General features: G+C 36.8%; 3 protein-coding genes across 6 annotated transcripts in view; 2 read left to right on the forward strand and 1 right to left on the reverse strand.

The window, feature by feature from the left end:
- The first annotated feature begins 252 nt into the window (after positions 1–252).
- angptl5 (angiopoietin-like 5) lies at positions 253–4,502 on the forward strand. The gene is made up of 8 exons (XM_027134199.2): positions 253–460; positions 775–946; positions 1,052–1,155; positions 1,240–1,333; positions 1,456–1,559; positions 1,644–1,764; positions 2,261–2,446; positions 3,700–4,502. Exons 1-8 carry the CDS (start codon positions 392–394, stop codon positions 4,017–4,019), a joined length of 1,170 nt encoding a protein of 389 aa, XP_026990000.2. The 5' UTR covers positions 253–391; the 3' UTR covers positions 4,020–4,502.
- Positions 4,503–6,581: 2,079 nt separating this feature from the next.
- trpc6a (transient receptor potential cation channel, subfamily C, member 6a) lies at positions 6,582–16,984 on the forward strand. Of its 2 annotated transcripts, none has more exons than XM_047805634.1 (12): positions 6,582–7,440; positions 8,668–9,421; positions 9,511–9,690; positions 10,360–10,524; positions 11,692–11,908; positions 12,031–12,258; positions 12,414–12,678; positions 12,996–13,191; positions 14,287–14,490; positions 14,718–14,762; positions 15,898–15,970; positions 16,057–16,984. In XM_047805634.1, the coding sequence occupies exons 1-12, from the start codon at positions 7,298–7,300 to the stop codon at positions 16,188–16,190; spliced, it is 2,604 nt and encodes an 867-aa protein (XP_047661590.1). In that variant the 5' UTR covers positions 6,582–7,297; the 3' UTR covers positions 16,191–16,984. The 2 variants fall into 2 exon arrangements, with proteins under 2 accessions (XP_047661590.1, XP_026989944.1); XM_027134143.2 differs by having other exon boundaries at positions 6,583–7,440; positions 15,895–15,970.
- A 109-nt stretch (positions 16,985–17,093) lies between these two features.
- Positions 17,094–26,138, reverse strand: part of arhgap42a (Rho GTPase activating protein 42a) — a 40,162-nt gene continuing 31,117 nt past the window's right edge. For 2 of the 3 annotated variants that reach the window (XM_027134141.2, XM_047805633.1), the window contains 10 exons: positions 25,661–25,745; positions 25,518–25,576; positions 25,285–25,390; positions 24,675–24,834; positions 24,300–24,456; positions 23,122–23,520; positions 22,224–22,380; positions 20,627–20,689; positions 20,234–20,313; positions 17,094–19,425 (listed from right to left, as the gene is read on the reverse strand). In XM_027134141.2, the coding sequence (XP_026989942.1) occupies positions 19,337–19,425; positions 20,234–20,313; positions 20,627–20,689; positions 22,224–22,380; positions 23,122–23,520; positions 24,300–24,456; positions 24,675–24,834; positions 25,285–25,390; positions 25,518–25,576; positions 25,661–25,745 (1,355 nt within the window). In that variant the 3' untranslated portion in view covers positions 17,094–19,336. The remainder of the gene's footprint in view (positions 19,426–20,233; positions 20,314–20,626; positions 20,690–22,223; positions 22,381–23,121; positions 23,521–24,299; positions 24,457–24,674; positions 24,835–25,284; positions 25,391–25,517; positions 25,577–25,660; positions 25,746–26,138) is intronic. The other variant, XR_007138973.1, reaches the window with a different exon arrangement.

Consider the following 26,138-nt stretch of genomic DNA (forward strand, 5'->3'; position numbering starts at 1 on the left):
TGTAGCTTTTACAAAGCTTGTCTGGATCCTGCTGTGCTCTTGGAAGGAATGTGTTTTACGTATGTTCCTCACTGAGCCCTGCTTCTTTCCACCGCTTACATGGCAACATGAAGTGTCACATTTCCATCCAACATCTGGATTTCATACTTTAGCTCATACAGGATGTTGTCAAAGTGCAATAAAACAACAGTGGTTTACAATTGTTATTGTATAGATTGTGTACAGAAAGAGAGAGAAAATTTCTGGTGGTCCAAGCAACAGTGCAGTCCTTCATTTGTTGTACTGTGGCCAAAGAGGCAGTCCCAGAGCATACGGCTTCTCAGTATCTTCACCTCTCACAGAGAGGTGTGCAGCTTCATGCGGTCACTGAGCTCAAAATAACTCAGCAAACATGATTTGGATCATCTTGTTTTGGCTTCATATATTCCCAAATCTTCTTGCATTACCGAACATGACTGTGGTAAGTCTTTTTATACTGTCTGCTCACTATTTGTCTTGTTTTTCTTTTCTACTTGGCTGGAAAGAATATTCTAATCAGATTTAACCATTTGACCTACAGTACCTGCTTTCTTGGATCATCTCTGTTTCACTGCTATATCAGTACAAGATGTATTCTAACTAGCAACTAGCATGAAAAACTTTTATTCAGAAAATAAAATGCAAAATATGCCTTAAGCAAACCAGTTAACGTTCCATGGGAATTCAAAATACTACTTTTCCTTTTAAGTTACTGTTTGCACAATGTACAGATCACATGGCATTCTCCTAAAATAGGACATAAACAGTGCTGCACTTGATGAGCCTGTGACGTTAGCCGGGGACATTGAGGATGCAGCTGCTCAGAACCAGAAAGAAGAAAGTGTGAGAAATGTGGATAGAGAAAAGTGTACAGTTCCATGTGAGATGGCGGCAAAACTCATGCAGGACGAGAAGCATTCTTGGTGCAGTATGTATATCAACATATGAATGCTTCTTCATATGTTTGTCATTGTCTGCATTAATTTTTTAAGGTTTTTACTGTACATTTAAACAGTGATTTGATTTAATTTAGATAACCTCCAACATGCCATGACAACATATACCAGGAGCACCAGAAAGTTGATCCGAGATTTGATTGATGAACAACAGAAGACTCTGGAATTCCTCTCTAACCAGGTATTAAAGTCTCCATATTGGAACGATTTTTCCAAAGACAGTGAAATTCCACTGCATGACATTTAACTTTTCTCCTCTTCCGAGGTAATGGAACTTACAACCAAAGTCCACAGTCTCAGTTTAGACGTGCAGAGGAGCAACACAGAGATGTTTTCTATGAAGCCCATGCATGCTCATGGTAATAACAAATAAACAACAACAACAACAACAACAATTATAATAATAATAATAATAATAATAATAATAATAATAATAATAATAATAATAATAATAATAATAATAATAATAGCTTGTTCACAGGTAGAGACTGCAGTGACATCAAGGAAACACTAGAGGCAGTATCACCCAAAATTCCAAGCGGTGTTTATATTATTCAACCTGAAAACTCTGAGCTTTTGTTTGAGGTAAGTTTTTCTTAATCACTTGAAATTCTGTTTTTGTTGAAAATGCAGACTTTCATTTGAGTCATAAACATATGACCTTTCCAGGTATTTTGTGAGATGGATTATATGGAAGGAGGCTGGACAGTCATCCAGAGGCGGACTGATGGCCTGACTGACTTTAAACGTGCATGGTCAAACTACCTGGATGGATTTGGACCCCTTCCAGGTCACTTGGCTTAATATCCATTTATTCCTTGTTCTACTCCATCAGTTTCCTGTTCCTATCTAACCTGATTTGATCATGGCTGTTAAAGCTTATCTGACTCAAGATTTGATGTGTTCTGAGCTCATTTTGGATAAGGTGTTGGATTACTCGTTACTCAAGAATTACACGATTTTGAAACTCATGGTCACCAAACTATCTCTCCTGTGCCCCTCAGCAAGGCCCTTAATGAGACAAATGTAAGCCACATTGGATAAGGGTGTCTGCCAAATACTGTAACCATCCATACTGTAACCATCCATTTACTTATGTTTGTTGTGAACATTAAGTGAAGCTCTTGACCTGTATCTACATGGTTTTATGCCTTGCACTACCGCCATATGAATGGCTGATTGGATTATTACGTGTGCACGTGTTCATGTATTCCTATCATAGTGGAAGTAAATGCCAAGTGGCATTAGAAGCATATTCATGCCTCTTGTTTCTGTGTTTTCTGAAGGTGAACATTGGCTCGGTTTGAGGAAGGTGCACAGTATTGTAAGTCAGAAGAACACACGCTTTAAGCTTCACATATCCTTTGTCTCTCAAGATGATTCTATTGCGTACGCCTCTTATGACAACTTCTGGCTTGAAGACGAGAGCAAATTCTTTGCAATTCATCTTGGGAGATATGCTGGTAGTGCAGGTGAGATACCTTATTATTCTTTGCCACACCTGTAAATACTGTATATGAATTCAGCACATTGCCTATGATTAAGAAAATGTGAGCAATTAAAAATGCAATTAAATATGAGTTATATTCAGTGTAAAAGACATGTTAGAAAAAAAGTCTTTTTTTGCATTTACAAAGTCAACCCATCCAAGTACATTATAAACTGACCTTGTAATTTTCATGTATTATATAAATCTGCAAATTTGGTCTAGCCAATAAAATCATTTTTTCCCTTTTTTTCAATACAACTTAGTTTAAAATTGAACATTAAAGAAGTACTATTTCTAATGGGGGGGGGGGGACGGTGGCTTAGTGGTTAGCACGTTCACCTCACACCTCCAAGGTCGGAGGTTCGATTCCCGCCTCACCCTTGTGTGTGTGGAGTTTGCATGTTCTCCCCGTGCCTCGGGGGTTTCCTCCGGGTACTTCGGTTTCCTCCCCCTCCGCCTTGGTTAATGATCTATTAGGCAATGCTAAACAGTACATACAATAGGATAAGTATTCACACTTTGAACTGTTTCACATTTTGTAGTGTTACAACTTAGAAAGAACTAAAATGCACTTGATTAGGATTAAATCTTGAATGTTGACTGTTGTCTTTGCATTGCAAGTATTTATACACAACTTATGGCTGTGAATTCTTTCTGGTGAAACAATTTGTCATCAGAAGTGACATAATTAGTTGAAGAGAATCAACCTGTATGGAATTAAAGTGATCAAAAAATGCATATCGTTCCTGCTCCTTGATGTGACAGGCTCAGCAAAAGGTCGGTGAACCATCAGAAGTACAAATATCAAAGATTCTATAGAGAGAAATAGCTGCAAGCTGTTTGGGAGCTGAAATACTCAACTTTTATTTGTGAGTCGATTCAATGAAACAGCTGAAATTCACATTAATAAGGAAATTGCTTTCTCAGCTGTCTAGGCATACACTCAAATGGGAAGGGTTTTATTTTAGCTTCACATTGAGGAAAAATACCATATGTAAAGTATTTGTAAAATATTTGCTTAGGGAGACTGAGAAATTTTTTCAATGGACTTGACAGAAGAATCTCTCTAAGATTGCATTAATGATGTATGATTTGTTGTTTTCTCAAAACTTTATACTGTATATGTCCTGTAGCAAGTGATGGTCAGCACATAATGGGAACTATTCTAAACAGACTTATAAGTGTTTAACCTTATATCACAGTAATTTAGTTCATACTTTTTGTCGTCACTGGCAGGTGATGCTTTCAGAGGATACAAGCAAGAGCAGAATCAGGACACGGCACCTTTCAGTACATCAGATGTGGATAATGATGGCTGCATTCCTTTCTGCACTTTTGATGGCAAAGCCGTGGAGAGCTGCAGCGTGCAACACAACAACACAGGCTGGTGGTTTAATCAGTGCGGCCGGGCAAACCTTAACGGCTCACCACTAGACCAAGATCGCTCTACTCAGCCGCACATTCACTGGGACACGTGGACTAAGAACGGAGAACCTGTCAGTATCAAGTCAGTAACAATGAAGATCAGGAGAGTTGAAGGCTCAAATCTGAAATAGGTGTTTCACAACTCTAAAGATTTTGGAAAGTTTCATTAATTCATTTAGTCAGAATGCAGTTTGATTAAATGAGCATGACAATTTCAAAAGTACTGATGCATAAAAGGCAAAACATTCTTTAAACAAAACAACATATTTATCTAATATTCCTTAATTGTCAGTGCTGTTGATGCAGTACTGTATGATTGAGAATACTGTTTAGCAAAAATTCTGAATTGTGATATTTTAAATTGTGCCACAACAGTGCATTATTTTGGAAAAAAAAATGTTTTACGCATGATTCAAACCAAGAGACAATGTCATTCATTAGGGATCTTATATTCTATTCAGTGTATTCAGTGAGGTGTAATGCAGAGTTCATCTTATCACTCATAAGTTGAATATTTTAATGTGAATGCAAACATAAAGCAGTTTATCTCACTTGTACAACAGTGTTTTGCTTCCACAACCTTTTATTCATTAAATAAGACATTATACTATTTATACATTTATAGTTGTATTTAATGATGTGAAATGTCTGCTATGTTAGAGCAGCTTTTAACAATCTTTCCATCACTTTTTCTCTTTTTTCAGTAAGGACAAAAATCCCACAAAACACTGTCTTCTGTTCTGTATAATTTCCTGGGGATTTTTCAAGTAAGTCAGAAAAGTAAGTTAGAAAGGTAGAAAATCTATCGTCTGTGAGAAAGCACTTACATTGGAGACCAAATATTTTAAAATTCTAACGTTATTTTTTTCCAAAAATTAATCAACACAAGACTGACCAATCATATTAAAGAAAGAAGGAGCAGTGTGTCATAAAATAAATTAAACCATTCTAATGTGGGTGTCTGGTTATTTGCATTAATCCATTAACCTGGAAGACAAGTGGCTGCATAGTGTGTGGCCCTCGAGTGGCATCACTGTCCAAATATAAATACATCAGCAGTTATCTGTGTATGTTAAACAATCTGTACAATGTCTGTTCAGAGCACTGATCATTTTGCTCTTTCCAAGACTAAACAAATACCAGAGCTTCAGGGAAGCACCATATGAACATTACAGACAACTTTGGATATGAGGAGGGTCCAGAAAGTAGGGTCAGATACCATGCAGTATATCTGTACCCCAGTGAACACTAATATGCAAGGAAAGCAATTACATGCCTGACTTTAATTATTTTAGGAATCTCTAAAAAGACATTGATGTGGATCTGTTCTTGGTCTGTCTTTTTTGCCAATATTAACTATAGCAGGACATACACTATATTGCCAGAAAGTTTTGGACACATGATCATCATATCCAGATGAGGGCTTACCCCAAAATATTTCCACACAGTTGTCTAGGATATCTTTGTTTGTTGTAGAATTTAATAATATATCCATTCACTGGAATTCAAACCTCCAGTATTGTTCTTGTGCACAAAGCAAGGTTTGCCAAGGTTGTTGTGGTATGGAAGTTCTTGAGCTACATGCCACAGAATGTCATTGGGATGATCTGAAACACAGACTGCACCCCAGTCCATCCATCCATTCACCGCTATCCCAGGGGACCAACACATACTCATCACACATACTCACACACCATTCACATTCTACAAACAATACAGAGATGCCAATCAGCCTGTCAGTCAAATACATGACTTTAGTCTGGGGAAGAAATCGAAGTGCAGCAAAAATGCTAACCACTAATATACACTAACCAAAAATCCAAAATCCATATCCACATTTTAAAATCTAGTGGAAAGCCTTCCCAAAAGATTGAAATAAATCTGGAATGAAATGTTTGAAAGCATATAAATGTGTGATGGTCAAGTATCTGTAAAACTTCTGGCCAAATAATGGATATGATCATATTTTCTTTATATATCTTTATGAAATAAAGACTTTGTCAACTTTCACTGAAATCATTTAAACATAATTTCTCTTGAAAGCAACACAATAGAGTTTAATATAAAATAGATTTTTGTGACTTAGCAGTGTTTGCCAGCAAAAATACCAGGATTATATTGCCAGAAAAGTTACCTTATTGCAATCTTTTTTCTTCTGGAACCTTATTTTATTCAGATGGAGCTTGTGGTTCAAATGAATCGTGTGAATGTATATTTTGAAGCAACATATAATCACTGTTCAAGTGATAAAAGCTGTGAAAACAATTGTTGCTATGTATGTTTGCTAGCTAATATATTATATTAAGCTAGTTCACACATACAAGTCAGTGTTACAGTAAAACAAAAAAAACATCAGAAATATAAACATTTTTCTCATATACTTTGGACAAATTACTGAAAAAAATCCAAGAATACTGTAACTATGAGTTGAACACTGAATGAACAAACGTGGTTTAATATCATCATTGTGCCATTTTTCATGACTTTGTTCTATAAATCTCACAAGATTCATAAGCTTGAACATGCCTGGAAGCACAGTCCACAGAAGAGAAGCTTAAAATAGTCTCTGATTGCAGCAGCCATCTGTAGCAAACACTATCAACATGAGAAATGAACCAAGACAGTGGCTTCCCATGACCCTCTCTGTGGTATGTACCTTTTGACCCCATCCGTTGGGCTTATATATCCTTGAGGAGCATTTTGGACACCGTCGTAGCTGTGTGCGCACGTAGTCAGCTAATGATGTGGGTTTGCATACAAACACATAATTTAATGAAAAAGGGAGGACTAGGAGAAAGAGAGTTACAAAATGGAGTGTGTGGTATGATTGGTCAGTGTGGAATTCCATTGAAGGCATTTCCCACAGCTGGATCTGCAGCCCAGAACAAACAAAGCACTTTCTTGGGAATAGAGATACTAACTCTTCTTCTTCATCTCTAGTAGGTTTTGTTGCATATGGAAAGCAAAGTTAGTTCAGCAGTACTATTGGTGTTTGTTGTTCTATGTGATTTTAGTTCAGATATCTAGGTACATTGACACTTAATCACTTTTAAGTAGTTTTAAAGTTTTCAACTTTCTAGAAGAGTTGCATTTTTGTATAAAAAAAAGGCACAATGCCGAGTCTCATTCTAATTGTAGAAGATAAACAGAGGATTAGCCTGAACAAGCAAAGATGTTAAATGCCTTATTTGTTGCCAAAGGATTTAAGATGCTGCCACACTGCCAAAATTCCTACATACTCTGTATTACCTCAAGTTTTAAACAGGACTAGGGCAGAGGACTGTAAGAGAAGGTGTTTTTTCTGAGAGTAGTACACAGTCCATCTGTTACTGCTGGATGTTTGGATTATGAGTACTGGTGGTTAAACGTGCCTTAGCGGCGTTTGGGTTTTATTGCTCCAGTTTGAAAAATGAATCAAAGGCGACCTGTTTTGGAAGAAAATAATACATCTGAATTACACTCAAATGGAAAGAGGAACAGAAGCAAAGACTGTCTTTTGGTGAATGCTGAAATCGGTGAGGACAGTTTCGGATACTATGGACATCACTATAGGTAAGTTTTCTCCTGTGAAAATGACTTGAATGTACATTGTTCTTAGGAAATTAAAGAAAGGATTTATTTATTTTCACACAGTTTAGCACTTCTATATTGATGTAAATATTTTCTAAATCCTAGATTATATAACAACATGCAAACATTCAATTCCAATGTCATAAAAGGGAAGCATCCGTAAAACATTACATATCTATAATGCAAGGCTTAAAAATGTTTTTGTGAAATCACTCTTAATGTAAATATCTAAAATGACAATAAATATCTAAAATGATTTAATATGTTTAATAAAATTCATCTGTGAAATCTTTCATCGAATCACAAGCAAATGACCAGTGCAGAAACGAAACACCTGAACACGGTGCTCAATTTATAATACTATAGCACTTTCTAATACGCAGGTTAACTATAATTAAAGTTCCCTTAATATGCAGTTTTTTTTATTGATTATATCATTTTGGTTAAACATGATTATATAGTACTGTATATGGAAATATATTTCATTGTGTTTATACAAATACAGTGAAGGATATTTGGCTTAATGTTATAATGGTTAAACCATACTGTTTGCCATGACTAGTTTTCCTGGTAGCTAATGAAGACTGATGAAGAATGAAATATTTTCACACACAAAATGCACATACAAGAGACATGTAAATCAATAATACAAGCAAATGTAACCACAGAGATGTTTACTTCTCAAACTCTGTTCTGAAGAGGTTGATTAATTGGTCTGAAGGGTTTGATTAATTGTCTAAAACAGTAGCTCTAACAGCAGTTCTGACTGCAAGGCAACTCACTTATATACTGTAAATTACAGTACATAACTATTAATGTAATTATAAATGGGTTGTATGTAACTCTACTTATTTAATAAATAAAAAAAGAATATGAATAGCAAAAATATTAATAAGGCTGCTGCTGTGGGTTAAGATGATAAAAATTTGAGGCATGCTGTTATGATTCTCATTGCATGATTATGCATCACACCACTTGTGCTTGATTATTTTCCTATACCAGCGCACATCTTTGAATTCTATTTATTGTTTTATTACATAAAATCTTGCATCCTGTATTTGTTATTAATCATCTAACAGGAATTTGTCAGTGATTATTGCATTAACTTACTCCTCAGATTAGTACCATAAATTCAAGCATATATTCGGCATGCTTGATACAGGATTTCTAATTTATTTACATACTTTTACTTATACATTATGCTTTTAGTGACTGCGCACATCAGACTCTGCGGGTTGTGGCCAAGAGCAGGAGGCAGGCCACCAGGGGGGCAGCCTATATGTTCAACGCACATCCCAACAGCCTGACACCTGTGGAGGAGCGATTCCTTGACGCTGCTGAGTATGGGAACATCCCTGTAGTGCGGCGAATGCTTGAGGAGATTCCTGGGCTGGATGTGAACTGTGTGGACTACATGGGCCAGAATGCCTTACAGATAGCAGTTGGGAATGAACATCTTGAGGTGACGGAACTCCTGTTAAAGAAGGAAAACTTGTCACGGATTGGTGACGCGCTCCTTTTAGCTATAAGCAAAGGGTACATACGAATTGTTGAGGCCATCCTGAGTCACAAGGCCTTTGCTGACTCCAGTAGACTAACTGCCAGCCCAAGAGAGGCAGCAATGCATGATGACTTCTTTGCATATGATGAAGATGGGAGTCGATTTTCTCATGATATCACGCCGATCACCCTGGCATCTCACTGCCAGGAGTATGAGATCGTACACATCCTCCTGGGCAAAGGGGCTCGTATTGAGCAACCCCATGACTATTTCTGTACCTGCGACACCTGCAATTACCATCAGAAATATGATTCATTTAGTCACTCACGATCACGTATCAATGCCTACAGAGGCCTGGCCAGTCCAGCTTATCTCTCTCTGTCCAATGAAGATCCAGTGCTTGCTGCTTTAGAGCTCAGCAATGAACTTGCCTGTTTGGCAAATATTGAGAAGGAATTCAAGGTATGTCTCATATTTCAGTTTAACTAAACTTCTATATGACTATATTTCTGCTATACTAAATGGTATCTTTTATTAACCACTTTCCTAAGAATGATTATAGGAAACTCTCTATGCAATGCAAAAGCTTTGTAGTTGGGCTTCTGGATCTGTGTCGGAACACAGAGGAAGTGGAGGCCATTTTGAATGGTGAAGTTGATGAGAGCTCTGATCTCCCCGGCCGACCGAGTCTCACTCGACTGAACCTTGCAATAAAGTATGAGCTTAAAAAGGTAAAGTGGAGCACTATGGGGGAAGGAAAGGCCCTAAAGGACAAAAAGTATTTGAGTATTTTGAATCAATCAAAATAATCAACAAAGATGTAGTGTGACCTGATGAGAAGATGAGATACTATTACAACTTTTGAGTACTTTTGTATAGTTTAATCATGTGGAATGTCTGGGAAACTAGTCATTCCTACAACAGCCTCTTTTTTCTTCCTGGTGGAGTTAATAAGAAAAGAATGCAGCTTGTTATGTTACTAAGAAACCACAAAGTCCTCTGTCCTGAAGGCTATCCTTTGGCGAACATTTAAAGCTTTAAAAAATAAACTTTGACTGTTACAAATTGAAAGCTCTTTCCAAAAATCCCAAATAAACATTTGCTTATAGAAAATTTTAATGGTCACACCTTTTTGGAACATGTGCATTAATATAAATCTGACTGAATATACAGGAAAAAACAGTACACTAGCATGTAATCTCTGGTGCATGGTGTTCCAGCTGTTCTTTGGCAAATAAGTTTGTAAAGTTTATAAACAGTTTATATTTTCAGGGACAAAATACTGACATAGATTTATGTTAACTAATTCCATTCAGATGTGCATAATTAACACTTATATGAAATGTTATTTTCTAGTTCAACACTGAATGTTGATACATTCAACTTTTTGTGCCATCCAGTTTGTAGCGCATCCTAATTGCCAGCAGCAGCTCCTCTCAATTTGGTATGAGAACCTGCCTGGATTGAGACAGCAGACCACAGCCATCAAGTTTTTGGTGGTGTTGGGCGTTGCGATAGGACTGCCCTTCTTATCCATGGTGTACTGGGTGGCACCATGTAGTAAGGTTAGTGAACTCATAAATAACTTTATGAATACACTTCATGATAAATCTAGAAGGAATTTCCTGGTTACACGTCAAGCATTGTTGATCATACAGCGCAATGTTATAGAAGGGAAATTATTTTGTTATCACACTATTCAGTGTTACTCAGATGAGGATGAGGACGTTTCCTTTTGAGGCTGCTTCCTCTGACGTTCCTTATGGCATATGGTAGCCTAGTGTTTAAGGTGTTGGTCTACTGATCGGAAGGTTGCGAGCTCCTCAGCCTTCTCTAAACCCTTAATTGCTGAGGTGTATAAAAATCTAAGTTGCTCTGCTTAAGGGTATCTGCCAAATGCTGTGAAGTTTCTTCCAATTATTGCCTCAGAGTGTTTTAATTTGCCATGGCTTTCTAAGTAGTCTGATCCATTTGGCATGCATTATGGCGACAAAAAGCAAAACACATTAACAAACCAAAAAGACAACATCAAAATCATAAACACACAACATTACATTCATAACAGCATGTTAAAAATACAACTTATTAAAAAACAACAACATTAAAATGAACTCAATACAAATAGGCCAGATCTTAATTTCTCAGTCTGAAAGACAGCTAGAGGATGTTTACTGTAAAAGGAAAGTAAACAGATGCTTTTACTATTTTAGACATGGTATCAGCTTATCTTCACCCTAAAGGAAGCTGGGTTAGTCAGAAGAAAAATTATTCCTCACTGAAATATTATAGGTTATGCCACATTAAGTCATTTTTCACAAAATGGAATTCTTCCTGAAGATAGTCCTAGGCCGTGTCCAATCAGCAACAAGCATGGGATTTTTAATCAGGACGAAATCCTGCCGTGTTTCTGAATTTCCTGCAGTGCATTTTGTTGTTTTATTATTTCGTGATTGTTATCTTTTTGGGTTGTTAATGTGTTTTGCTCTTGTAAGCCTCCTTTAAAAAAAAACAAAAAACGGATTTCCTTCATAGTTCCCATGGTAATTAAAAATAGCAGTGCTTAAAATAGCTTATCATGTGGCTTCATGTGAAATAATCGTATGTAAAATAAATAAAACAAAGAAAGAAACAGGACTAGATAAACACATATATTAAATGAACAGTTATATACAAGTATTTTAGATATACAAAGCCCTATTGGCCCTATCAGACATTTTTTTCCTTCTTTACAGCTGGGGAAAATTATGCGAGGCCCTTTTCTGAAGTTTGTGGCTCATGGAGCATCTTTCACTATTTTCCTTGGCTTGTTAGTGTTCAATGCAGCTGATCGCTTTAATGGGAGCAAACTGCTGCCAAATATGACCATCCAGGACTATCCAGCACAGCTGTTCCGCATGAAAACAACTGCTTTCACTTGGATGGAGATGCTCATCATCTTCTGGGTAATAGGTCAGTCTGAAACTCATGTTCAGTGACCATAATCACTACCAATCAAGATATTTTGCTATAACACAAAATGATGTAAATGTAATATATAAAGTCTAATGATGATTGGCTTTTGTTTCTTTAAGGGATGATCTGGGCAGAATGCAAAGAGATATGGTGCCAGGGTCCGAGAGAGTACCTCCTAGAACCTTGGAATATGTTGGATTTTGGAATGTTAGCCATTTTTATAGCCTCCATTGTGACAAGGATACTGGCTTACTGGCATGCATCAATAGCACAAAGTTATGTTGATAAATTCTACACGGATATAACAAATGTTACTTTACCAGTGGAGGTTGAATACTTCAGACTGGGTGAGTAAAAGCTTATAGATAATCCAACATTTAGGTGGAATAAATATTGAACAGTATATTTAGTATATTTGTATTTAGTACATGGGACCATCCCTCTCTCTCTCTCTCTCTCTCACACACACTCTCTCCCTCTCTATCTCTTGCTACCTTTTTAGCTCGTCTTTCCTGGCTGGCATCAGATCCACAGCTGGTTTCTGAAGGGCTGTATGCCATTGCGGTAGTTTTGAGTTTCTCTCGAATCGCATATATCCTTCCAGCCAATGAGAGCTTTGGGCCACTGCAAATCTCTTTGGGAAGGACTGTGAAAGACATTTTTAAATTCATGGTGATCTTCATTCTGGTGTTTCTAGCCTTCATGATCGGAATGTTCAACCTGTATTCGTATTATTTGGGGGCTAAACAGAATGACGCATTCACAACGTAAGTAGTAGGGAAGATGTGTGGAATAAAATGCTGTTACAGAAAAAAAAATCTGTGACTGGTGGTGTGAAGAAAAAATACTGTCACCAGCCTGAACTAGATCAATTTTTCAATTTTGATGAATCTGACATCAATTTTGTCCATTTTTTTCAACAAAAAACCTCCTGAACTGACTTAATTAATTGTTAAGCATATATTATACTCTTAGTTATCTCAAAACCACATTGTTATATTTATTTGGTTGTAATTTAGTACAGAAATTGTTATATAGTGCATACCATGTATAAATTCTCTTTACCCTCTTACAAAACCCACAGCATAGAAGAAAGCTTTAAAACACTGTTTTGGGCCATTTTCGGACTCTCTGAGGTCAAGTCAGTGGTTGTGAACAACGGACACAAATTCATTGAGAACACCGGTTATGTGCTGTATGGAGTGTATAATGTCACTATGGTCATTGTGTTGCTCAACATGCTCATCGCCATGATCAACAGCTCCTTTCAGGAGATTGAGGTATTTCACTTCCTTTCATTTCACATTCCTGCATGATGAGAAGAATATCTAGCCAGTTTTAGTGAGAGGAAGCGACATCAGACATCCTCAGACAACAATGAAAATGCTTCATAAGCTGATTTTTAGTGTAACTGGAAATTTGTCACCTTAATTTAACCAGAAAATCGTTATTTTTTTTTTTTTACATTTTTTATAGCTAATGCTGAGTGATAGTGACTAGCTCTGATGATATAAATTGCTTGCATGCAAGCCCCTAGCTATAAAATGCAAAGTATAGCCAGCATGTTTTTGTATTTAAAGCAAAAGTCATCATTTTTTAAAATACAAATAAGTACTGGTATTCTGTTCAGTCTGTCACATTTGTTAGAATTAATACTTCTACAGACTTTTATTCAAAAATTTCTTTTAAAAAGTCAAAATTATTGAAGCTACAAGATGGAAGTATGCTAATGTTATTCACTAGTCATTAGCTTTTTGCTGATCAGCAACTTCAGTTAAAGATTGATACAAAACTTCACAACAATGAGAAATCATCTATCATATAATTTAACTTCCCATTAAACAGCTTACTCAATTATCAAGGAAAAAAATCCCACCCAGTCCTTTTTTTAATATGTATCTCTCTCTCTCTCTCTCTCTCTCTCTCTCTCTCTCTCTCTCTCTCTCTCTCTCTCTCTCTCTCTCTCTCTCTCTCTCTCCTTACTTTCAAAAATGATTCATGATCCTTGATATTATATATTTCACGAGTTAAATTCTGTTAATTTTTTCTTCTTCTTTAACTTACATGTTATAGCAATTATATTAATTCTATGTTAATTAATGGTTATAATATATAAATTGATTCTGTGTGCTACTTTATTATTTTTTTCCCTAACTAAGGACTAAGAAAGCTTCACATCCTGAAAAAATTAAATCTTGGATCAGTATCTTCCTGACATCAGTAGTTTTTCTAAAATAAATGTACCTGGCTAAAAGGATTACTCAAATTTAATTGATCTGTTATGCCTAGTTATAAATATTTATAAATATTAATCTACCATGATCCTGTCTGTCCTTAGTAGTCTTGGCACAGCCTTGTCTTTTTGATGCTTGCAGGACGATGCAGATGTGGAGTGGAAATTTGCCCGGGCCAAACTCTGGTTCTCCTACTTTGAGGAGGGCAGGACCCTCCCTGTGCCATTCAATCTGGTGCCAAGCCCAAAGTCTATGCTCAGTTTGGGCCTTGGTTTAAAGTCGCTGCTAATGAAACTCTTGCACAAACAAAGAGCCATTATGAAGAATGAGGCAGAACTCAATGAGGTGACACATACACAAACTGTAATCCCCCATAATCATAACCATAATCATAATTTCCCCATTAAATCCTCTTTTACGTCTGCATCCACCAGCACCTAATTACTACAGACACTAAGTAAATGTTTTAAATTGTTCTCTTATCAAAGCATTTTATTTGTAACTAACCCCTGTAATACATTTATAATTCTCTATCCTAATACCATGTTTGCTTTCTTGGTCAACCTGTTCAGATAGGACAGAACAAAACCAACAAAATGACGAGTCACCGTTATCAGGTATGACTAATCAGTTTGGTTTTCAGTTAACTCCCCATAATCAGACTTTCCTTTAAATGTAGCCAGCCACGAGATGCTTGGTGTCTGTTCAGAGTCATTGGAACAGACATTGGAACTGTTTATAGATTACCGTAAGTCACACAGTGTCATAAACCACATCTGCAAGTAAGTCAGACTTCATAGACTCCAAGTTTCCAGGAGTCTGACTCCTGGTGAGCATGGTGGATAAAAGACATCCAGTGTTTAAAAGCTTAAAGGCATTCATGCTAGTTTTTTTATTTTTGTTTTTCTAAAAAAATATTTTTCCTTAGTCTGTCCACAGCATCCAGGGTAAAACCCCATTGGTGCAGACTGTTACTGTACTTTTGCCCATTTCACTGCATCACTGCGTGAGTCAAAGTGAGACTCATTGGCTAAAAGAACAGAATATTTAAGATCCTAAAAAAAAAAAAAGTCACCTGGTCGTAGTCCAATATTTAGCTACCCAGTGCCAGTGAATCAGTGCATCCTCAGATTCCTTTTTCTGGCTGAGAGGAGTAGAAACTGAAGTGGTCTTCTTTTGTTAAAGCCCAGCTGCATCATGGTTTAATGTGTTATGCTTTCTGAATGTTCACTTTTCTGGCCACCTACCTCTGACCTCTTTCATCAACAAGCTATTTTTGCAGACAAGCCGCTGACTTGCACTTGAATGGTTTTATGCATTGTGCTGATTGGACAATTTCATGAATTGTCTGTAAATGCTTCACCAAACAAGTGAACTTGCCTTTAATAAAGCACTCATTTAGAGTCCTTTTACAATCTGAGAGTGGCTGATTAATAAGTGCTTCATTTAACAAGATTTAAGAATGGTTTTGCTTATTTTTAGTTTAATTGGTTGGCTGTAATTAAAACACAGTAACACTCCGCATATTCAGAACAGTTTTACAGGCAGTGTAAATAGAGGCCTTTAAATCCTGTCACTTTCATGGGGATGCAGTGAGAAGTTGAAACAGCACAAACAAAAAGAGAAAATCTCTGGACTGTGTACTGCTGAGATCCTGCAACAATGCAAATTACTTTATGTTGCTTGTCAGTGAAATGAAAGTACATTTATAACTAAAATGTCTTTTGAATTCATTTAAAATTTGCACAGAAGATTATGAAGCGGCTGATCAAACGGTACATCATCAAAGCTCAAATGGACAAAGAATTTGATGAAGTCAACGAAGGTATGTTCTGTTTACTTTTGGTTTGATGAAATTGACTCGGCCATTTTGTTTTCTCATTAGTGATTCACACTATGATCGTGTTGCAGGTGAACTGAAGGAAATAAAGCAAGACATTTCCAGTTTGCGTTACGAGCTTCTTGAAGAAAAGTCACACAACATGGAACACATGACTGAACTGATTAGCAAACTTGAAAAATGCATCTGTTTGCATACGGAGTGACAGAAGTGTGTTTTTTATAAAACCCTACTCCCAGTCATGATCGTTTGGTTTCATTTGCAGACGATAACAATTCAAAAAAGTTCTAAATATGGGAAATCTTCCTTTTTATGATACATTCCTCAGGGCTGTGATTTATTTGTTTTTCTTAGTTAACGGTGCTACTGAGCATGTGCAGAATGAGTGTCACCACTGTGATTGACAGTATTACAACCCACACTACCCCCCAATTTAAACAACAGAACCGCTAATCAGGACAATAGAGTTACTAAGGATGAAAGAATGAACACTGTAAACATGCCGCACAAGCATCCGGTACACTCCAATTCTTGGAACGTGCCCTTTTTTGTACAATGTGATATTATCTTGTGCTGACTTGGTGTCATGAGTTTGTGTGAATTTCATACGGATTGGATTGAGAGCATCTACGGAGAAGATCTGCCCAAGAAAACAAGATGACTGATGTGAAACGGAATTTTTTTTTTTGTAAATGGTTCATTTCATTATTCATGTACAAACTTAAAACATTTTCATTTGTTTAACTGAAAAGTGGCTGTATTTATAACACAAACTATAAATCATCGTTAGCTGATAAAACGAATGTGGTGATTAGTGATTAATTTGTCGGAATACTGATCGGATGGTTGTAAGTTTGATTCCCAGGTCCACCAAGCTGCCACTGATGGGCCACGAGCAAGGCCAACAACCCTCAATTGCTCATTAAAAAAAGAGAGATGTATGTAAGTTGCACTGGATAAAAGTGTTTGCCAAATACCATAAATGTAAATTAACTGTCATATTTCAGTTCATTTCTTCTTGTATCCTCTTTCACATTTCCATTTCTTTTATCCTCTATTATCAGTGACAATGAAATTACATGAGAAATAAAAATAAAGCAACGATAACAACACTTTATATCAACTTTATCAAATTGTAGAATAGCAGTAACACTGAAAAGTATACAGAAAAAAGAAAGAAAGACAACAAAGAAATCCTTTTCCCCCCTTTTTTTTCAAAAGGACAATCTTGTCATTTTTTTGTGCAGGACATTACAAAAAAATACCGAAATACAGTTATAAAATAAAAAAGATAAAAACAACAACAACAACAACAACAACAACAACAAAACACACACACATGGAATAATAATAAAAAACAAAACAAATACATGGACACAGGACAGAAATTGATCCAGAATTAAAGACAAAAGGACAGACTCAAGAAAAATATACTGATACTTACATTCCATAGAGGACTAAGGGAAGTAAAACGAAAAACAAGCTTATTTATTTATTTATTAAAACTAAAAAATGGGTTTTTAATATTTACTTTCCATGCTACTATTCTTAGCTAGAAACATTTGCTAATATATACCGCAGTAAATTTTTCCATTAAATATCTTTTCAAGTAAAATATCCTTTTCATTAGAATGTTTGGTGAATGACTGGATAGATGTTAGAACTTGTCTTTAGATGGTTTTCAGATTAAAGAAACTTCAATAAAACTTTAATGAAAAATTTAAAAACATTTTCCAGAAATTGTTTGCTCAAGCCAAAAGGCCACCTGTCTCTTTAAATACATGTTGAAATGTGTAATAGAAGAAACTACAACATCTTATCGTTATCGTAGTTAAAAGGCTAATGAGCAACAGTGACTTAATACTTATCACCTCACGTGAAGGTAGAAGACTTTAATGGTAGTAAAAGTAAAAGGTTTGATAACACTGACGTATTCGTCGTTTTGTTAGTATTTTGCTTTAAAAATGGGGTAAATGTTGTTTAAAATATATTTTGGTAAAAAAACAACAACAAACAAACAAAAAACAACAACATACAAGCATAAGAACATTGAATTATGCATGACTGGATTGAACAGGTGAACACATTCAGCAAAATATATTCAAATATATCAGGTCCTATTAGTGGGCAAGATATAGAACTTTGTGGACTTTATTGTGGACATGAGGTAAGGTAATAATAATTATTATGGCACTTTAGACTGGTATTTAAAAATGGCATTAGAATAATTGTAACCTACATCATTACTCTTTTTATAATTCACCCCCATGTACATTGAAATGTTAAACCAGTGTGAAATGAAATACAGCAACAACTATTAAGCAAACGCGTGCCATTTCAATGAGCACAAAATAACACGTATTACGACATCAACGGGGCTGACGACATACATTTGGCATTAGCTTCTGTAATTCTAATACATATCAGGTGTTATTTTTACAGATGTGTTTTTTTTATTGAAATAAATTAAATATAAAGTCAGTGCGATGAAATGTGATGTTTATGAAATGTAAGAATGAAGAGGCAGAAAGAATAAGCTTAGTGTACAGATTGTGTAACTGTATCTGTGACTGTAACTGTAAGATGTAAATGGAACAAGCTGTTAGATTTAGTACTTAGAGCTACATAGCAGGGACATTACTCTCAGAGCACACGTCATTACAGGTGGCATCGATTTAATGATTAATACAGACACGTACTACATTAATGCTACTAAAGAACGGATGACCTAAACAACGATGTCCTGCATCTGTTACGTCTTTTTCACTGTTTACAATAACTAAGAAGATAAAGGGGGAAAAAAGGTATATACTGGAAAAGCGTGGAAATGTTTCAGACACACTTTGTCAAGTCCTGGCTTCTGCTACCTCCAGTGACAGATATACAAAAAACATTCTAATGATAAGTTATGTGGGAAAAAGTCACGTACCATCGCATTAATCAGTGTGTTAATTGTAAGTTCTCCTTCATCACAGTAATTGAACTATAGTATAAGAAACAGAGAGCTATAGTTAATGACAGGCCAATGTTTCTCACATTATCAGTTCAACTTATCAGATCCAGTCTGCGTGATCATCCGACTATAAATAATCGACCTTAAGGCTTACAGAACCAAAGGCATAACAGGAAGAAACATAAAATTTATTATTATTATTATTTTTTTTTTAGAAAACTTCTAATATCTACATCAAACATATATACTCTGTGGTTAATGTTGTATTTATAACCATTTTTGGTCAACACATTCAAACTATTCACATACTGCATACCATGAACGTACAAAACAGTCCGTTTATGGAGAAAAGATCACCATGGATACCATGGACTTGCTATGTCTGCTTTCTGGCCTGGCTAAAGGAACACCACGTAATTCTCTGGGATGAGTCCAGTTTTGCCATTATAAGTAGCTTGGAGCCACCCTGGTTCCACTGATGGGTGCACTGTGCAGGAAAAAAACCAAAACAAAACACACAATTAAGGAAAAACAATTACAATTTTTTTTTTTAAATAGAAAAGAAATTTGGATTAAAATCCAGATCAGAACATTTATTTACTGTGCATTCATTGTCTAAAGATCAATGTTTGTTTTTGTTATTGTGCATTTCTTATATTTCTGTGTGTCTTTCAGTCCCAGTGAAACAGGCATGTCTTTTCCCTGTCAGATTCTTTGAAAGAGCAGTATCTTTTGGTCCTGTCAGTCACAGTGAAGACATGTTGCAGAAGACTCTGCTTCGGATTCACATAGCTTAGCAGTGAAGCTGCTATACGTCGTATATAAAGGATATTTTAGTTCCATCGTTTCCCCCTGATTTTCTTCCTAATTTGGTCATCATATCCCACCCACCCACCCACCCACCCACCAGCCAGCTTTCCTCTATCATATAACAGCTACCAAATGGGGAGGGTTAAGGCTAACACATGTGTCATGTAAAGGCAGCCGCCTGCATCAGTTTAAACTGCTGTGTCAGAGGACAGAGTAACACACTCAGAGGAAAGTGCTATTTTCTTTCTCTAACATACATGAGTTCAAAGGAGAGAGTGTGTAAGACACTGTATTTGGCTCTCTTGGACTCCTGGTCCTTGTTGGTATTTGAACATTCTCAGTTTCACCATTCCAGAACTGTTCCATCATATTGTATCCTGATGTGTGTATACTGTGCGAGGGGAGCTGTAGATATTATGCAATGCATCCATATTATGCAATGCATTGTAATGCCTGCTGTTTTTATAAAGTGTGTGTGTCTTTACCATTGTTGAAGACAGCTCCCTTAGGAAAGCTGAGTTCATGGCTGTGCTCCGCTTGGCAGGAATACATGGCTTTGGCCTCCCTGTAATCATATCAGAGGAGGTGAGTTAGAAAAAACACAGCTGGAGAGACTAGCTCGCTTCTTGATAATGATGAAGTGGATTGGGTCAGAGGTGAGTCCGAGACTGGAGGGTATGCACAGGCAAAATGAACTACCACAGATCTCCTCTGAGATTATAAAACCAACATGGCTCCTAATATAGAAAGCATACACAAGCAAAAGCAACTCTGTGTGACAATCAATCCTGAATTGTTGTGGCACAACGGGGCTAAATATTATAACAGAGTGGTGAAACTAATAGGGATCGTGCATTGCTCCATGCCTGATAATGTACCTTCCAGCAGTAGATGGCTGGGAGACCACAGGGATCTCGAAGGACGCTGCTCTGGAGGTCACCCTATAACAGTAAACATTGTGTGTCAATTACAAAGCACAAAAAGCAAATTCATCAGCTGCACTCACAAAGTTTAGTTTCTGAGCACGTTACACATAACCTTAGTGAGACAGTTTATTTAATGCAGGCTCCAAACAGACTCCTCTTCTCTGAAACAAGTATAATTTTTTTTTTGCAATAGAAGTCTCCAAGTTATGATGAACGGAAAAAGCATTTTAGTTTGGATAGTCTATGAGAGCACTTTGGCAGTCGGAGAGAACGTTAGCGGCCAGCACTCTGGTCTAAGGTCACCACTTAGTCATGGTCAAATCTACCCAAGAGGACTGTGTGTCCTTTCTGCATGGCTTTCATTCCTTTTATTTAGCCTTTCAAGCCTTTTGCATTAACAAGGTCCTGAGCATTGTATGTACTGTACAATACATAAAAAAAATTCTTATTAAAAAACGCTAAACTGTTTAAAGATCAACCTTATTTATTTATTTATTTAACAAAATGATATTATTCATTTATATATCATTTCTTTTCTCATTTTGTTGTTGAGCATTGCCTTTTATAGAGTTCGGTGGGAGTCTCTAAATGTAAATCAGCTGTAGCGTGAATGGCCGATAAGATATTGCAAATTTTACGTTTGAACGCAGCTTTACTAAATTACTGATATATTATGTTAGTTTTTGTTTAAAGAAGTAATATAGGTTCTTCAAATAAGTTCTTTAAAATAAGGTCATTTAACGAAGTTTTCGTTACTTTAACAAACCTTACTGAGAAATGTTTTTTTCATCATAATATACTTACGGCAATAAATTGCAATAATTGTTTTTTCCTCTCCCGTGACAATGAGCATCCAGAGTGCTGCCTCGGATCCCACTGGTTGATCGCACATCACGTTATAATATTTGCTTAACTTTATTACATCATACTTCCCTGCCCATATTTAAGATGTATTACCTCTGCCACTGGCTGCAATCTGGTTCTGGTTTTACTGCATGACAGCAATTTGTGGATGTGACTTACATTATTACCACATGAACGGTCTGTAGTCATACGCCATATACAATACTAAGCTGTCATGAGATTAATTGGATACGGTTACACATTACGATGTATGTGAGTGTCCGTCACATTTACAGGATTCTCACTGAAGTTTAATAACTTATATATTTATATCTACAGATAGTCTGCATGGTCTCATATCCCTGTATTTTAAATAGCTGTAGCCTTGTATACATTCATCAGCTCAGTTAATCCCTTAATCCAATGTACATTCCTCACTCTTGTTACCACATACTGTACCTTTCAGGTTCACTTGAGTTGCTCTATAATATGTTATATAATATCTAACTGAACAAGCTGTGAGTTTGTGGGATTAACCCACAGCAAGTCTGAATCTAAACAACATTATTTGCAAGCCTTTAAAGTAGTGATGAATTTAGTGAGTTTGTATTGTGCAACATGTTTCTGACACATCTGTCACTGAGTATGACTCCGGATTAAAGCCGAGTGCTGCAGTGAGTAAGAGTTTGAGGTGAGGACTGCTTACACAGAGCCAGGTCTCTGGTATCCGTTGCTCCCTGTTGAGTCCAGGCTGCATCTTCCTGGGTCTCTAACAGGTAGGTCTGGTAAAGGCAGTGACTTCAGGCTGTCTCTGTTACTGCAATAAACCAGACTCTGAACTGAACCATGGCAGCTCCGGAAACCTACATGAAACACACAAAAAGTCACGTGTGTTATGTTTTTAAGTGATAGAGAATGAATAAAACATTCAGAGAGTTACTGTTACTATTCCTCTTATACCACAGCTATTCATCAATGTCTTACTTTAATTTAGTAAACAGCACATTGTACTTTTTATCCTTTATCATTTACGTTGCTGTGTTTAATGAACAACTTCCTGTCAACCCTTACTTTATAGCGGCAAAAACTAAATTCCCTACCTTTCTTCTGAAGTTAAAAGTTCAAAAAAAGTCTTAATTATATCTAACTGGTTCCTGCAGATGAAATAAGGCAAAATAAATAAATAAATAAATAAATAAACAAATAAAATAAAAAAATAATAATTATTAACCTTTAACTGTAATAATGCACTGACCTCTTTAAATAAACTTCTCATATTACCAATGACGGTATATGTTTCTCTTAGTTAAAAAGCTAAATATTTCAATATTTCAAATATGTACACGTTTCTGTGAATTAGATCTTACTGTAGAGACAATGACATGGGACTATTTTCAGAGCTGCTTTTATAGAAAATGAATCAGATTCCAGAATTCTACATTGCTGTGGTATAAATATTATTTTATATATATTTTTCCGAACCAAAACATGAACACAGCGTTATTTTTCTTTACCTTGTTTGATATTTTCTAATATCTGGACACTTCTAGATTATATTTTATATATTGCTAGTATAGATACTGTGAGATTTTTGGTGTCTTCACCTTCAGAGATGTGTAAGGAGGTGAGGGAGGAGCAGGAGGACATGCTGGAGATGCGGCCTGATCTTTGCACTTCTGCGTTCTCCTCCTCAGCTCTGTTAGGCAGCTCCGGAGCTGGAGAAACTCGCTCTGGTGGGAGAACACTAAGAGCCTCCTCCCACTCTCCGTCTGTCTTTGCTGCATCCTCTTTGGAGCTGGAGTCAGGACTAGTGGTGCCACCTGGGCTCTTAGGGCCGTCAGAGGACGGGGACGGAGTGGTCCAGCACAGGCTGCCGGAGATCTTGTGTTTGGAGCGTGAGGGAGAGGCCGCCTTAGAGCAGCCATTCTGCTCTGATGAGTGAGAGGACAGAGACTCCAGGCTGCCCATTGGTGTGCTGCTGGGGCTGCTGCTGAACGTGTCACCTGAGGCAGAAAAAGGAACTGAAGTTAAAAGCGCAGAGTGACTCAACCTGTAAAGGGAGTCAACTAAAAGTTGGGTGGAACTTAAGTTTGAAGTGACCAATTAAATGGTTTTTAATTCTATCCTAGACAAATCCCACAGCTTTATTTGTTGTCATTCATCACGTTCATGCAGAAGAACACTTCTCAAAAAAAACTGACTAAGAACATTTGTCTGAAATGTTGATTCATTGGAAAATTTGTAATTGTGTTAATTGTGAATTTCCCACTGGTATGAATAAAGTGTCTGTCTGTGTGTTACATGTAAAGCATTTACCTTGTTCTTGCCTAAAAGGAGCAAATCCTTTTGTGACATGTTAAACGTTATGAGACATTTTTGATTTCAATGAAATTTATTTCAATGAAAGTCAGCTTGAACCAGTCTGAAATAAATGCTGGAGTAGCAACCTTGTGTAAAATCTAGTATAAAAACCGATGGTCATATTAATCATATTATTAATCCAATGCCAAAGATTGAACATGTATATACTGCAGCTTTGCTACTAAGTCTATTTGTTCTTATAGTCTGAAATATCTGATACTCTTAGAGAAATCTCTTGCTGTGACCTTGACCCTGTCTGGATCAATTCAAACAGTTCATATGATTCTACACGAATCCTTAAATCATTTGAGATAGTGTGTTAACAATTATTCTGGATGGATGGACAGACAGTCCGAAAGGCATAAAGGCAAAAAAAATACGGCTGCAAATCATGAAAGTCAGACTGAAAACAAATACACACTGTCAGCATCAGCCAGGCAGAGAGCAGGCGTATACAGGCCTCGGGACTTGCGTGGGCCTGAGGATAGGCAGATGGCTTTGCTACGGCGTGAGCTGGAACGTGACTGAGCCTGAGGCTGAGGTAGAGGCACGTTTGGATCTGGAGACTGATGAAAGATCTGAGGAACATCAGTGAAATAATAGTCAGCATGCTTGCTGCCATAAATCACATCACAACTTCATAACACACTAAACCTGAGAGCATGTCTGAAAACAAGGACGCTTTTGTCAGCCTCTGCAGCGGGACTCATGAATTCTCCTCTGCGTGTTTGCTAAACAGTGACACCTGCTGTTATGTTTAATTATATAAAACAACACAAAAATAAGACAGATTTACCTTCTCATAGTTCTCTATGAGAATTTCCACCACAATGTTTTGAAATTTGATGTTCATCATAGCGGCCACAGTCTCCTCTTGAGAGCGCATCAGTGTAGGGCCAAAGATCACACCGAGATTGGATACCGTCATCAAATTCTTCTGGCTGTGTGTGGAAACGCTGTGAATGAAAAAATACAGAAAGAAAATTAGCTTTCACTACTGCTGGTATACGGATTGTTATTGCGATGGCTCCTTTTAAACATCGTACAAAAGAATACATTGTTGTAGGGTTTTCATTAAAGCATTTAAACAGTTCCCACAGAAAGGCAAAGCCAAGAAGCCTTTAAGACGCTACATTTAATCTCAGGCCCTAAAAGTGTAACGCGTCAATGGCCACCAGCTAGAAATAAAAACACACTTCCTAATGGAAATTCACCTACTATTCCAATTTTTCCATCAGTCTGTTAATAGAAAGCATTAGGACAATATTTTATTAGATTTTCTTACAGCAGGGCTGGATTTTATTAAACCAACTCCACTGTTTATCCAAGCACCCACAGAGAATACCTTCTTCTATGCAGCTACCAACTGAAATCATGCTGCAATCATGCTGTATTCTGTCACCTACACAAGCAGATGTTTGACCAGGATGTCCAGCATCTCTCTGTTCTTCTCGGGCAGCTTGTGTACGAGAGAGTGAACCGCACAGACCCTGTAGCTCTGATCGTCTGACTCTAAAAATACAACAAACATTTTTTGAAGCTTTAGTTGATTAAAGTCATCTGCAATGCTTTAAACATTGATTTTCCACTTTCCCATTTGGAATGCTCTGAGGAACAAGTCAGGGCAGCTAGAACTCACTGACTGCCATGATGAAGTCCTTGTGAAGTCTGTAGGTTAACAGGGGTTCAGCCAGACACCTGCAGGCACAAACAGCTGAATTATCACTCATTCGCTTTTGATAGCAACCAGTGAAATAAGTTTGGTTCGAATTATTTCCTAACCTGAGATAATTTTTTAGTCCGCTTGTGATGGTCTTATTATCCCAGGTGTCTGGGTCGAGGTCCATGTCTGCAGGAGCTTTAGCGGCTTCAAGAAGGAACGTTAATAAACGAAGAGTGAATTAAAAAGGAATGAACAAGAACGATAACATAAAATATTGAAGACTCGACTCTGATTGGTCAGATGGTCTGGTTTGTTTTTTGTAACAGTAATTCTATTAATGGTTTTGGCTGCAACCCAATCATGAGCTTGATCTAATTATTTCTTTATTAACCAGATCATTCACTTGTACAACAGACACTCCACATGATCTAAACTAATAATAAATGGTAGTAAAAAGTACTGTTATTTAAGCAAGAATAACATCAGCATTGATACAGTTCTGTAAAAACGTGTCTCTTTGTAACAGTCAGAGTTTCCATACAATGGAGAAGTCTTCAGGATAGAAAACTTGACCCTTTCTGCTTTCTCTGTAACATT

The sequence above is a fragment of the Tachysurus fulvidraco genome, chromosome 21 (genome assembly GCF_022655615.1).
Source record: "Tachysurus fulvidraco isolate hzauxx_2018 chromosome 21, HZAU_PFXX_2.0, whole genome shotgun sequence".
In the NCBI taxonomy this organism is placed as follows: domain Eukaryota; kingdom Metazoa; phylum Chordata; class Actinopteri; order Siluriformes; family Bagridae; genus Tachysurus; species Tachysurus fulvidraco.